The following is a 15,223-nucleotide window of genomic DNA, read 5'->3' as shown; positions in this document are numbered from 1 at the left end:
AATGGCGTGAACCCGGGAGGCAGTGCTTGCGGTGAGCCAAGATTGTGCCACTGCCTTCTAGCCTGGGCGACTGAGAGAGACTCGGTCTCCAAAAAAAAAAAAAATTTATACTATAGGCTGCTCTGTCTATAAAGTAGCCATTCTTTTATTCCTTTACTTTCCTAATAAACTTGCTTTCACTATATTTAAAAAAAAAACTACTACATTAATTTTCTAGAGTTGTTTACTCTAGAAAGACAAAAAAATATTTAAAATATTAACTTTTTTCCCTCTGATAATCTCACTCTACAATTGTGGGGGAACTAGGAAGAAAAAGGATTATGTATGAATAGTTTGGTTCTCAATTGCCACCATCCTCAATAACCTGAGATAATCTTTAACATTTTTTTCCTTCACTTAATAATGAAATACAATACAACCCAAGTTGAGCAGCAGCAAAGGACACTTATCAAGTGGAATGTTGTATTCTTTAGGGTCTTTAGTTGCTGGGAAGTGGAGGATGAGGAAGAAGGTTACCCAGCAAACATCAACAAGGAATTACATAGTCTTTCATGTCAAATATGGAAGACAAAACCCTCCAGGAAGAGGTAAGGCAAATATTACAGTGCTAGATCATGTTGACTTTTTTGTGTCTTCTGGGCTGAGGCGGGTCAAGAGTCAACAATTCTGCAATCTGATGCTAGAAACTGGAAAAAAATTAAAAAGAAGCATAGTGTCCAGAGTTAAGAATGAGCCTGCCAGGCACGGTGGCTCAGGCCTGTAATCCCAGCACTTTGGGAGGCCGAGGCAGGCGGATCACGAGGTCAGGAGATAGAGACCATCCTGGCGAACACAGGGAAACCCCGTCTCTACTAAAAATACAAAAAAATTAGCCAGGCATGGTGGCAGCCGCCTGTAGTCCCAGCTTACTCGGGAGGCTGAGACAGGAGAATGGCGTGAACCCGGGAGACGGAGTTTGCAGTGAGCGGAGATGGCATCACTGCATTCCAGCCTGGGCAACAGAGCAAGACTCTGTCTCAAAAAAAAAAAAAAAAAAATGAATGGACCTGAAGCTGGGTGTGATGGTTCACACCTGTAATGTTTGCACTTTGAGAAGCCGAGGCAGGTGGCTTGCATGAGCTCAGGAGTTCGAGACCGGCCTGGGCAATATGGTGAAACCCTGTCTCTACTAAAATACAAAAAATTAGCCAGGCGTGGCAGTGTGCACCTGTAGTCCCAGCTACTCGGGACACTGAGGCAGGAGAATCACTTGAACCCGGAAGGCAGAGGTTGCAGTAAGCCGAGATAGTACCACCACACTCCAGCCTGGGCCACAGAATGAGACTCCGTCTCCAAGAAAAAAAAAAAAAAAAAAATGGGCCTGCTTAGCTCCTAGTTCACCCTGTTTTTTCAGCCAATCCCTCCAGACCTCGGGGGGTGGCAGCAGCATTTGTACTCTAGGCTCATCTTCTCCCTCAGGTCTTACAGTCAATTATATTACTAATCAGGAAAAGATATTGAGGCTGCCTACTCAGCTGCCATTTCCCTCTTTTTTACTTTCTATTTTTTTTTTTAATAGAGACAGGTTCTCACTATGTTGCCCAGGCTGGTCTTGAACTCCTGGGCTCAAGCAATCCTCCTGCCTCAAGATTTACAAATGTGAGCCACCACACCATGCCAGTCCTCCCTCTTTTTCCCTAAGTTTTTTTGTTTTGAGACGGAGTCTCACTCTGTCGCCAGGCGTGAGTGCAGTGGCACAATCTCAGCTCACTGCAACCTTCACCTCCTAGGTTCAAGCAATTCTCCTGCCTAAGCCTCCCGAGCAGCTGGGATTATAGACGCCAGCCATCAGGCCCACCTAATTTTTGTATTTTTAGTAGAGATGGGGTTTCACCATGTTGGCCAGGCTGGTCTCAAACTCCTGGCCTCAAGCAATCCACCTGCCTCAGCCTCACAAAGTGTACTAGGATTACAGACATGAGCCACTGTCCCCAGCCTAGTATAACACTTATAAAAAAAAAAAAAAATTCTGTATTTCGGCTGGGCACGGTGGCTCACGCCTGTAATCCCAACACTTTGGGAGGCTGCAGCAGGCAGATCACGAGGTCAGGAGTGACCTGGCCAGCATGGTGAAACCCCGTTTCTACTAAAAATACAAAAAATTAGCCGGTCATGGTGGTGCACGCCTGTAATCCCAGCTACTCAGGAGGCTGAGGAAAAAGAATTCCTTGAACCCAGGAGGCAGAGGGTGCAGTGAGCCGAGATCGTGCCACTGCACTCTAGCCTGGGCAACAGAGCGAGACTCTGTCTCAAGAAAAAGAAAAAAAATCTGTATTTCATATGTCCTACACATACTTACAGCTTTCAAGAACATAAAAAAAATTAAAAAAAAATTTGTACCATTATCATTTCCAGACCTTTCACAGCACATATTTTATTGGGGTTTTATAGTAATTCATCCTTTCCACTAGTGCACTCAGCAACCAAGACAGCTCATACCCCCATATACAGACAAACTTGCTATTAAAAGGGTCAAAGTCTTAGTTTCCTCAAGTGTACCATCAATACCCAGGGAAAGACTCCAATACCAAGCATGAGATAAATAATGCCCATATGAGAATTTTCAACTTTTAAAGAAAAGTCAGTCAAACTGTCTCATGGTAGGAAACTAGGGTTCCCGCAACCCCTTTCTTCAATTTCATAATTTGCTAGGACAGCTCACACGGAATCACTTTTAATTCCACAGTCTAAATGTAATCTAATTGCCAAGTCTGGAAGAACACTAAAAAAAAAAAAAAAAAAAAAACTCTTATGAATAACTTCCCATATAATGATGAATACTACTTCCATAAATTATCCCAATGGTATTTTCTATTTACATGCTAAAGCTAAGTAGATCTTTCAAAGAGATAATCAATTTAGATTCAAGTGTTTAGATCAGAGGTAGAAATTGCAGTCCAAAGATGTAATAGTAAATCAAGAAAGTTCAATAATTTGTCCACAAAAATCAAAGGAGATCATAGTCTTAATTTTTTAAAAACTTAAAAATTTAATAACTCCCCAAGTTCCTCTTAGGTAAAATGTATACATGCTTTACTAAGAAAAATTACAAGAATTTAAAATAATACTTATAAAGTACTTTGCTGTTTATAAGCTACTATACCCAACATCTTAATCTCTTCAAGAAACTTCCAAGGTAGATGATACACACACAACAGGGTTATGAAGGATCAGAAATTGGAAAATCCATCCAATGTTACTCATCTAGTAGACTGTGGGGCTGGGCCTTAAACCTAGGTCCCCCAATTCCAAATCTCCAGCTCTTTCCAACACATTGTGCCTTTTTTTTTTTTTTTTTTTTAGACAGAGTTTTGCTCTCGTCGCCCAGGCTGGAGTGCAATGGCACGATCTAGGCTCACTGCAACCTACACCTCCCAGGTTCAAGCGATTCTCCTGCCTCAGCCTCCCGAGTAACTGGGACTACAGGTGCCCGCCACCCACACCCGGTTAATTTTTGTATCTTTAGTAGAGACAGGGTTTCCTCACGTTGGCCAGGCTGATCTCAAACTCATGATCTCAGGTGACCCACCCACCTCGAGCTCCCAAAGTGCTGGGATTACAGGCGTGAGCCACCGTGCCCAGCCCAGATTGTGCCATTTTAAAACATTCTCCAAAGCAGCAAGATTTCATTTTTTAACAAGACAGTATTACAGGTCTAAATTCAACTTAATATTCTCAAAATATTACTGAGAACCTATTTACAAAGCAAAGTACTAGGGGCTATAAAACTTACATACCCACAAATACATACATCTATGTACCCACAAAAATTGAAAATAAAAAAATTAAAAATAAAAAGCTTCACTTTGGGAGGTTGAGGCAGGCAGATCACTTGATTTTAGGAGTTAGAGATCAGCCTGGCCAACATGGTGAAACCCTGTCTCTACTAAAAATACAAAAATTAGCCAGGTGGTGGTGGCACATGCCTATAATCCCAGCTACTGGGGAGGCTGAGGCAGGAGAATTGCTTGAACCAGGAGGCAGAGGTTGCAGTGAGCCTAGATTGCACCATTGCCCTCCAGCCTGGGCGACTCAAAAAAAATAAATAAGTAAATAACAACAAAAAGCTCACACAGCCAAATAAGACAATCCTTGTTCAAAACATGTTATATTATATGCTTAAGATGGTAAATACAAGGTACCTATACTGCGATACAAACATTCACTAAATTGGTTAAAACACTTGTAAATGCCTCAGATAGCATGTCTTTGTCTATCACTTGAGGATATTAAAATTGTTTTTTAATGTGATGATATTGTGGTATAATATGAAATATATTTGGCCAGGTGCAGTGGCTCACTCCTGTAATCCCAGCACTTTGGGAGGCTGAGTGGGGGCGGATCATGAGGACAGGAGATCGAGACCATCCTGGCTAACAGGGTGAAACCCTGTCTACTAAAAATACAAAAAAAAAAAAAAAAAATTAGCCAGGCGTGGTGCCCGGTGCCTGTAGTCTCAACTACTCAGGAGGCTGAGGCAGGAGAATGGCATGAACCCGGGAGGCGGAGCTCGCAGTGAGTCGAGATCGCACCACTGCACTCCAGTCTGGGTGACAGAGCAAGACTCTGTCTCAAAAAAATATATAAATATTTGGTCTTTGTTTCAGGTTCCTACCAGAGCTTCTGAAACCCTTGGAATTTCCTGAGTGATAGGAGCTGTCTTTTGTTATTCATTAGAAGCCCCTTTGGATCCCACCTAAGTTTATGCTATTGAAGTGACTTAGTGTGGGACCCCTAGGCCTCAGGATGGGACTGCTGCTCACTAAAAAAACCAACAGGTTAGATAATTGGAACTTTCATCCCCACCCACCAATCTCTGGGGAAGCTGCAAATTAAGATCTATACAAATTTTTTTTTTCTTTTGAGACAGGCTCTGGTTTTTTTACTCAGGCTGTGATGCAGTGGCATGATCATAGCTCACTGCAGCCTCAACCTCTGGGCTCAAGTGAACCTCTCACCTCAGCCTCCCAAGTAGTTGAGACTACAAGTGTGCGCCACCATGCCCAGCTAATTTTTCTAAGATTTTTTGAACGGGATCTCACTGTGTTAGCCCAGGTTTGTCTCAAACTCCTGGGCTCAAGTGATCCTCTTACCTTGGTCCCCCAAAGTGCTGGGATTATAGGTGCGAGCCACTGCACCCAGCCTAGACACTCCTGAACCACTAGATGTGATTAGCTTCAGGGTAGCTGAACACAGCGGGATGCTGGGGAGTTGGTGCACCCAGAGACGGCACAGAAGCTCTGCACCTCTCCCACCCCGTACCTTGCACAATGCATTATTTCATCTGGCTGTTCATCTGTATCATTTATAATATTCTTTATAATAAACTGTTAAACATAAGTAAAGTGTTTCCCTGTGAGCCATCCTAGCTAATTATCCAACCAAAAAGAGCGGTAATGGGAACCCTGATTTATAGCCAGTAGATTAGAAGCACTGGTCACAACCTGTGAACTGAGATTAGTGTCTGAGTGAAGGCAGTCTTGTGGTAGTCTCCAGGCAGACAGTGTCAGAATTAAAGTGAGTTACCGGATACCCAGTTGGGGAGAACTGGTTGATGTGTGGGGGAAAAGTCCTATATATCTGGTGTCAGAAATAAAGTACTGGTTCACACCTGTAATCCTAGCACTTTGGGAGGCCAAGACAGGTGGATCACTTGAGCCCAGGAATTCAAGACTGGCCTGGACAACATGGTGAAATCTTTTTTTTTTTTTTTTTTTGAGACAGAGGCACATTCTGTTGCCCAGGCTGGAGTGCAGTGGCGTGATCTCAGCTCACTGTAAGCTCTGCCTCCAGGGTTCACGCCATTCTCCTGCCTCAGTCTCCCAAGTAGCTGGGACTACAAGCGCCCGCCCAGCTAATTTTTTGCATTTTTAGTAGAGACAGGGTTTCACCATGTTAGCCAGGATGGTCTCGATCTCCTGACCCTGTCGTGATCTGCCCCTCCCAAAGTGCTGGGATTACAGGCGTGAGCCATCACGCCCGGCCAACATGGTGAAATCTATCTCAACTAAAAATACAAAAAATTAGTGGGGTGTGGTAGCACCAACCTATAGTCCCAACTATTTGGGAAGCTGAGGTGGGAGGATTACCTGAGCCTGGGAAGTGGAGTCTGCAGTGAGCCAAGGTCATGCCACTGCACATCTGTCTAAGCAACAGCAGTGAGACCCTGTCTCAAATAAAAAAAAAAGAGGGGAGGAAGTACTGAGAGGAGTGTGAGAGGATAGGAAACAGCTTGGTTTTTCCTATCTCTTACAGGTATCTTGGTTAAGCTTTTTTTAAAACAATCCTTATCGTTTTAAAATACATACAAAAATATTTATGAGTAAAATGATGCCCAAGATTTGCTTCGAAATCATCTGAAAGGGGAAACAGAAGTAACACTAGCCATGAACTGTTACAGTAGTTAAATCTGATTGATAGGTACATGGTAGTTCATGACTATACTTCCGTGTTTGAAATTTCACATAATAATTAAGGGTTTTGCTGGGCGCAGTGGCTCAAACCTGTAATCCCAGCACTTTGGGAGGCCAAGGCGGGTGGATCACGAGGTCAGGAGATTGAGACCATCCTGGCTAACACGGTGAAACCCCATCTCTACTAAAAATACAAAAACAAAATTAGCCAGGCGTGTTGGCGGGCACCTGTAGTCCCAGCTACTCCAGAGGCTGAGGGGGGAGAATGGCGTGAACCCGGGAGGCAGAGCTTGCAGTGAGCCAAGATCGCATCACTGCACTCCAGCCAGGGCGACACAGCAAGACGCCATCTCAAAAAAATAACAATAATAACAATAATAATAATAATGATGGGTTTTGGCCTGGCACGGTGGTTCATACCTGTAATCCAAGCACTTTGGGAGGCCAAGGCGGGCAGATCACCTGAGGTCACAAGTTCGAGACCAGCCTGGCCAACATGGCGAAACCCCCGTCTCCACTAAAAATACAAAAAAATTAGCCAGGCGTGGTGGTGGTCACCTGTAATCCCAGCTACTCAGGAAGCTGAGGCAAGAGAATCACTTGAACCCAAGAGGCGGAGGTCGCAGTGAACTGAGATCGCGCCATTAAACTCCAGCCTAGGCAACAGAGCAGGACTCCATCTCAAATAAAACAGATAATGAAGGGTTTTTTCAAAAAATAGTACATGTAGATAGCTTTCTTTTCTCCACAAAAAAGTTTTCTTCCAAAGACTGAAAATATTTTTTGTCAGGCACACTGCCAAATACTGGATATTGCTGCTGTACAACATTTTATTTTTTATTTTAGTTATTGTTTTATATTTTATATTTTATTTTATATATTTTATTTTATTTTGAGATGGAGTTTTGCTCTTGTCGCCCATGTTATTTTATTTTATTTTATTTTGAGATGGAGTTTTGCTCGTCGCCCAGGCTGGAGTGCAATGGTGCGATCTCAGCTCACCACAACCTCCGCCTCCCAGGTTCAAGCGATTCTCCTGCCTCAGCCTCACTAGCAGATGGGATTACAGGCGCCCATCACCACACCCAGATAGTTTTTCTATTTTCAGTCAAGACGGGGTTTCACCATGTCGGCCAGGCTGGTCTCGAACTCCTGACCTTAGGTGATTTGCCCACCTCAGCCTCCCAAAGTGCTGGGATTACAGGCGTGAGCCACTACACCTGGCCCACTGTTGGTTTTAAAATGATAACTTGGGTCGGGTGTGGTGGCTCACACCTGTAATCCCAGCAGTTTAGGAGGCAGGCAGATCACGAGGTCAAGAGATCAAGACCATCCTGGCCAACACGGTGAAACCCCATCTCTACTAAAAATACAAAAATTAGCTGGGCGTGGTGGCGCACACCTGTAGTCCCAGCTACTTGGGGGGCTGAGGCAGGAAAATTGCTTGAACCGGAGAGATGGAAGTTGCAGTGAGCTAAGATCACACCCCTGCACTCTAGCCCAGTGATAGAGCGAGACTCCATCTCAAAAAAAAAAAAACAAAAAAAAACAAAAAGCAGGGCGTGGTGGCTCACGTCTGTAATCCCAGCACTTTGGGAGGCCAAGGTAGGCAGATCACAAAGTCAGGAGTTTGAAACCAGCCTGGCCAACACAGTGAAATCCTGTCTCTACTAAAAATACAAAAAATTAGCCGGGCATGGTGGCATGTGCCTGAAGTCCCAGCTACTCGGGAGGCAGAGGCAGGAGAATCGCTTGAACCGGGGAGGTAGAGGCTGCAGTGAGCTGAGATCGTGCCATTGCACTCCAGCCTGGGCAACAAGGCGAGACTCCATCTCAAAAAAAAAAAAAAAAAAAAAAAAAACCAACAGTGACAAGTAGCATAACAACATTCTTTTTTTTCTTTGTTCTCTTAGATGGAATTTCACTCTTGTACCCCACGCTGGAGTGCAATGGCAGGATCTCAGCTCACTGCAACCTCCACCTCCCGACTTCAAGCAAAGCGACTGCCTCAGCCTCACGAATAGCTGGGATTACAGGCCCCTGCACCATGCTCAGCTAATTACTGTATTTTTAGTTGAGATGGGGTTTCACCATGTTGGCCAGGCTGGTCTCAAACTTCTGACCTCAGGTGATCCACCCGCCTTGGCCTCCGTAAGTGCTGGGATTACAGGCATGAGCCACCGCGCCCAGCCAACATTCTTTTCTCTTTTTTAATATACTTGCATGAGGTATACATAGTACTTAAACCAATAAAAGGACAAATATCTGAACTTCTTACCCAGTGTTTTGCGACTTCTTTCCACAGCTGTTCTTCGAGTTTGTTCAAACATTGCTTCCAAGTCAAATGTGCGAGCTTTTTTACCTAAAACATGAACAAATGGGAGACTGTGATTATCTTGCAGTAAGTTGACCAAACATTAGGTGATCAATACTGATCAATAAACACTTACTTAGTCTAGTTTATGGCATGGCTCCAATATAACCATAAAATATCACAGAAGAAAGAGTTTGAGTCACAGAAAACTTCTGATGACAATCCCTTCGCTAAGTACTATTAACCAGGCAACTTTCCCATCCTCCTCTAGATCCCTACCCTATGAAACAACAACAGTAATGTGGGAGGCAGAATGGAGAATGTCCCAAAAGTTACCCTTTGCAAATGTAATTAAGGTTATGGACTTTTAAATAGGGAAACTATCCCAGTTGGCCCTTAAAGGCAAAGATGCAGAACAGCTATGGCAGAAGAAGTCAGAGAGATCCAATGTTTGAGAAGAATTTGAGGCATTATGGTTGGCTTGAAGACGAAAGGGGCAACATGAGAAGTAATGCAGGTACTTTAAGGAGCTAAGAGGCAAACAGAAATCTCAGCCCTATAACAAGGAACTGTATGAGCATGGGAACATTCTCCTCCTCCCCCAGTAACTTTATCAAAACTCTTAAAATTTTCCCCTATTTGGCACAAACATACGGACACCTTTCTCACTCCTGAGTAAAGGAATGATGTACTAAAATCAAGGATTTATACCGGGGGGGGGGGGGGGGGGGGGGGTGGCTCATGCCTGTAATCACTTTGAGAGGCTCAGGTGGGCAGATTGCTTGAGCTCAGGAGATCGATCAGCCTGGGCAACATGGTGAAACCTCATCTCTACCAAAAGTATAAAAAATCAGCCAGGTGTGGTGGCACACATCTGTGGTCCCAGCTACTCAGGAGACTAAGGTGGGAGGATGGCTTAAGCCTGGGAGGAGGAGGCTGCAGTGAGCCAAGATCGCACTAGTACACTCCAGCCTGGGTGACAGAGCGAGAATCCATCTCAAAAAATAAAAAAAGAATAGAAAAGGCTGGGCGCGGTGGCTCACGCCTGTAATCCCAGCACTTTCGGAGGCCGAGACGGGCGGATCACGAGGTCAGGAGATCGAGATCATCCTAACACGGTGAAACCCCGTCTCTACTAAAAATACAAAAAAAATTAGCCGGGCGAGGTGGCGGGCGCCTGTAGTCCCAGCTAATCGGGAGGCTGAGGCGGGAGAATGGCATGAATCCAGGAGGCAGAGCTTGCAGTGAGCCGAGATCTTGTCACTGCACTCCAGCCTGGGCGACTGAGCGAGCCTCCATCTCCAAAAAAAATAAATGAATAGAAAAACTACAGAACTAGTAGGTGTGAACACAACCCAAGGCCAATATGTGTAAGTCTACTGTTTAATTACTATCATAGAATTAATACACGCTGGTCAAAAGAGAACAAGAAGACCTTGAGAAAAGGTTCAGGGAAGTTAGAACCCCAATGTTTGGATGAACAGCATTTGTAATTTTAAAATGCAAAATAAAAAGAAATCATTTTTCATGTATCAGTCTAGTAAAGTTTTGTTTTCATTTTTTAAATAACTTTCTTTTTAAATAATAATACCTACTCTGTGTTGGTAGGGATATGGTAAAAATGGCATTCTTAATTCTGTTAACTTTGGTATAACCTGAAACAAGTTTTTTGATGGGTATTACGGCAATAAGCATCAAGAAGCTTTAAAAGGCACATACCCAATTTTTCAGTTTTCTTAATATTTATATATCTAAATAAACTAGGCTCTCTTTTAGAAATCTACCCCATAGAATTACATATTTTTAAAAATCCTCGGACAAATGCTGTTATTTACAAAAACGTTCATTTTAGCATTATTAGTGACTTAAAATTAGAAAAAATCCTTTCTCTTCCTCTCTCCAGTTCTCTCATAACTGTCACCTGAGTTGGTTCCAACGGATACGCAGAATAGAAGACAAATGGGAGAAGAATATTGACAAACCGCAAGGTATGCACCCGAGCTACAGTAATTCCGAGTTGACAGCTCGATCTCCCCTCCCACTCTGCGGCTCTTCAAACCTCTGCAAAAGGAAGAGGGGCTCTGCCTGGGGCAGTCACTCACCGAACCCCGTGAAGCCCATGGTGACCGCAAGCTGCGGGTCCGGTCCCGACGCGTCTGAGCCTGTCACTGGAGCAAGAGAAAAGAGGCGGCCTAGTTAGTGCGGCGCCCCAGCTCTCCCGACACGGCCCACCCCGCCCGGACTCGCCTCATGAAACCCACCTTCGCTGGGCCCAGAGCGCTCCATGGCTGGACGCACACCGCAGAACTAGCCACAGCCACAGCCCAAACAACTGCAGGGGAACTTGCCAATAATCCGCGGCAAATGCTGGAGGAAGTACCGCCTCCAAGCGACAGCGGCGCCGCCGAAGCCAAGAGCGGCGCCTTCCGCAGAGGGACCGCGGCTTTCTGCGCGGCGCCGCCCTACCGGACAGGCGGGAAAGCGCCGCGCAACTCAGACCACTGGAGGGGAGTAGTATCTGGAGTTTCTGTAACATCTTTTCCCTTTTTTTTTTTTTTTTTTTTTAAGCCAGAGTCTCTGTTGCCCAGGCTGCAGTGCAGTGGCGCAATCTCAGCTCACTGCACTCTCTGCCTCCCAGGATCAGGTGATTCTCCTCCTCAGCCTCCCGAGTAGCTGGGATTACAGGCGCCCGCCGGCTAATTTTTGTTTTTTTTTTTTGTTTTGGTTTGTTTTTTTTTTTGGTTTTGGTTTTGTTTTGAGACGGAGTCTCTGTCGCCCAGGCTGGAGTGCAATGGTGTGATCTCGGCTCACTGCAACCTCCACCTCCTGGGTTCAAGCGATTCTCCTGTCTCAGCCTCCCAAGTAGCTGGGATTACAGGCGCCCACCACCACGCACAGCTAATTTTTTGTCTTTTTAGTAGACATGAGGTTTCACCATGTTGGCCAGGCTGGTTTTGAACTCCTGACCTCAAGTGATCCGCCTGCCTCGGCCTCCCAAAGTGCTGGGATTACAGGCGACACCCTTTGCTTTTGTTTGTTTTTTGAGGTGGAGTCTCACTCTGTTGCCCAGGCTGGAGTGCAATGGCGTGATCTCGGCTCACTGCAACCTCTGCCACCTGGGTTCAAGCTCCTCTCCTGCCTCAGTGTCTTGAGTATCTGGGATTACCGGCGCCTGCCACCACACCCGGCTAATTTTTGTGTATTTAGTAGAGACGGGGTTTTGCTATGTTGGCCAGGCTGGTCTTGAACTCCTGACCTCAGGTGATCCACTCACCTCGGCCTCCCAAAGTGCTGGGATTACAGACCCGCGCCACCGCGGTCCGCCTTTTTTTTGTTGCTGTTGTTGTTGTTGTTGAGCGAGTCTCCCTCTGTTGCCTTGGCTGTAGTGCAGTGGCGTGATCTCAGCTGACTGTAACCTCTGCCTCCCAGGTTCAAGCGATTCTCTTGCCTCAGCCTCCGGAGCAGCTGGGACTACAGGTGTGCGACACCATGCCCGGCTACTTAGTAGTTGAGACTACAGGTACCTGCCACCATGCCCAACTAGTTTTTTTCTATTTTTAGTAGAGACAGGGTTTACACCGTGTTAGCCGGGATGGTCTCAATCTCCTGACCTTGTGATCTGCCCGCCTCGGCCTCCCAAAGTTCTGGGATTAAAGGCGTGAGCCACTGCACCTGGCCTGTCAGGCTGAAGTTTACAAGGCTAATCGTGTGCTCACGATTGTCCTTCTTAAACAGAATTGGGAGTTCAACACTTTAATGTTTAGAAGGTGGAGAAGAATCTCTTTCTTTTTGAGACAGAATCTCACTCTGTCACCCAGGCTGGAATGCAGTGGCACAATCTCGGCTCAATGAACCTCCACCTCTTGGGTTCAAGCGATTCTTGTGCCTCAGCCTCCTGAGTAGCTGGGATTACAGGTGACTGCCACCAGACTATTTTTTTTTTTTTTTTTTTTTTGAGACAGAGTCTCACTCCATCGCCCAGACTGGAGTGCAGTGGTGCGATCTCAGCTCACTGCAACCTCTGCCTCCTGAGTTCAAGTGATTCTCCTGCCTCAGCCTCGAGAGTAGCTGAGATTACAGGCCCTGCCACCACCCCCAGCTAATTTTTGCATTTTTAGTAGAGACAGAGTTTCACCATGTTGGCCAGGCTGGTCTCAAACTCCTGACCTCAAGTGATACACCCACCTCAGCCTCCCAAAGTGCTGGGATTACAGACGTGAGCCACTGTGCCTGGCCTAATTTTTGTATTTTTTGTAGAGACAGGGTTTCATCTTGTTGCCCAGGCTGGTCTTGAACTCCTGAGCTCAAGCGATCCACCCGCCTCAGCCTCCCTAAGTGCTGGGATTACAGGCGTGGGTCACTGCATGCAGCCTATGAAAGAATATCTTATACCAAACCTTGTACCTTTGGTGCTAAGCTGTATAAGAAGTGAGCATCTGATCAGCCAAGTCCACTGTTCCCATATTATCGTTATAATCTACAATGACATATGGCTTCTTAGTTTTCTTTCCATCTGTTGTCTACTTCAATCGCAGTATCATTGCGGAATATTGACAACATTGTGACCGCCTTGTTGTCACACCATTTCAGTGACATAAATTCACCACGGAATTAACATCACACATAGGAATGCTATGTTTTCTAGGATTTGACATTTTCAGCGGTCGAGAATTACTATATTTTGTAAATGGAAATTCCACTACTAAAATCAGAATGCTATAAGTAGAATAATGTCTTTTGTTTCCAAAGTTAATATAATAGAGTGATGCAAAAATAATAAAATAGTAGGCACAAACTTTGGGGGTTAGATCGGGACTGTAATCTGAGTTATCTTGGGGTAAAGGCTGCAGCTGCAGGCAGCATCAGCGAGTATTCTCGGGGAAAATGGGAAATGGGTTAACAGTGGGTAAATCTGCGGGTGCCTGTAGTGAATTCTTTTTTTTTTTTTTTTTTTGAGACAGAGTCTCAGTCTTGTTGCCCAGGCTGGATTGCAATGGCGCAATCTTGGCTCACTGCAACCTCTGCCTTCCAGGTTCAAGCGATTCTCCTGCCTCAGCCTCCTGAGTAGCTGAGATTACAGGTATGCGCAACCAGACCCGGCTAATTTTTTTTGTATTTTTAGTAGAGATGGGGTTTCCCCATGTTGGTCAGGCTGGTGTCTAACTCCTGACCTCAGGCGATCCGCCGGCCTCGGCCTCCCAAAGTGCTGGGATTACAGGCGTGGCCCACCACGCCTGGCCAAATTCTTATAATTTTATGTTGTCTTAGCATTTATTTTGAATATAAGTTGGACTTTCTCACATCAGAAACAGGGTTCAGTCATCCTTGACACAGTTTCCAGTTCTACACCTCCTCCCAGTTCCTCAATGTGATCAATCCAGGTATCTATTGTGTAAAACTTCCTCCTGGTGCCCACCTCCCCATAGGATAAACACATACAGCCTACTTCACCTGCCCTGCTGACCCTGACGTCCTACATGGACTGTGTAGATATGCCACAGTGACTACCTCGGTCATAGCATGACTTCCAAGAACAGGGGTGTCCAATCTTTTGGCTTCCCTGGGCCACAATGGAAGAAGAAGAATTGTCTTGGGCAACACATTAAATACACTAACAATAGCTGAGAGCTTAAAAAAAAAATCACAAATCTCACAATGTTTTAAGAAAGTTAACGAATTTGTGTTGCGCCACATTCAAAGCAATTCTGGGCTGACAAGCTTGTCCTCAAATTTGTGCATGCTTGCTTTAAACCCACCAATTAAAGTGTGGGAATTCCTCTTGGGAAATCTATCTGGAAAACACCATGAACCCAATGAATGCATTGGCTCATGAGTCCCTCTTTCTCTTTCCCCGACTGCATTCCTTGACCTCCAGGTGCGCCAGATGCCCCCTCCAGGCCTGTAAGTAATAAAATCTTTGCTTATATCTGTGTTTCTACTAATCATTGAAGAAGCATGCTCTATCTTAAAATTCCTAAATTAAAACAGTGCCTTAACATAAATCAAGGCAGTAGGATTCAAAATGTTGTAGTAGTCACTGTATTTTTCAGTTACATAGGCGTTGTAAGCAAAATCAGTTTCCCTTAAGAATATCGTTAATAAAGCTATAAACAGTATTCATTTCATTAAACCCTGACCCTTAATTATACGTCTTTTTAACCTTCAGTATGAAAAAATGAGAAGTAATCATAAAGTATGTTTTTAAAAAAATTTCTTACAGATGGGATCTCACTGCGTTACCCAGACTGGAGTGCAGTGGCTATTTACAAATTCAGTCATGAAGCACTTTAGCCTGAAACTCCTGGACTCAAGCTATCTTCCCCTGCCTCAGCTTCCTGAGTAGATCGGACCACAGGCACATGCCACCATGCCTAGCTAATGCATACCTAAGTAGAATGGTCATCTAAAAGAAAACCACTTGTAATTGAGTTGTTAGCTTTTTTCTTTTTTTTTTTTT

General features: G+C 44.9%; 1 protein-coding gene across 1 annotated transcript in view; it reads right to left on the bottom strand.

The window, feature by feature from the left end:
• Positions 1-11,119, bottom strand: part of WDR70 (WD repeat domain 70) — a 397,384-nt gene extending 386,265 nt beyond the window's left edge. The window contains exons 1-3 of the mRNA XM_032135980.2: positions 11,028-11,119; positions 10,869-10,934; positions 8,731-8,814 (exon numbers count right to left, since the gene is read on the bottom strand). Coding sequence (XP_031991871.1) covers positions 8,731-8,814; positions 10,869-10,934; positions 11,028-11,052 — 175 coding nt within the window. The 5' untranslated portion in view covers positions 11,053-11,119. The remainder of the gene's footprint in view (positions 1-8,730; positions 8,815-10,868; positions 10,935-11,027) is intronic.
• Positions 11,120-15,223: the final 4,104 nt, after the last annotated feature.

This window comes from Hylobates moloch, unplaced genomic scaffold, assembly GCF_009828535.3.
Source record: "Hylobates moloch isolate HMO894 unplaced genomic scaffold, HMol_V3 SCAFFOLD_17, whole genome shotgun sequence".
Classification (NCBI taxonomy): Eukaryota; Metazoa; Chordata; class Mammalia; order Primates; family Hylobatidae; genus Hylobates; species Hylobates moloch.
The sequence above is the reverse complement of the archived record's forward strand: the minus strand, read 5'-3'. Positions and strand labels throughout refer to the sequence as shown.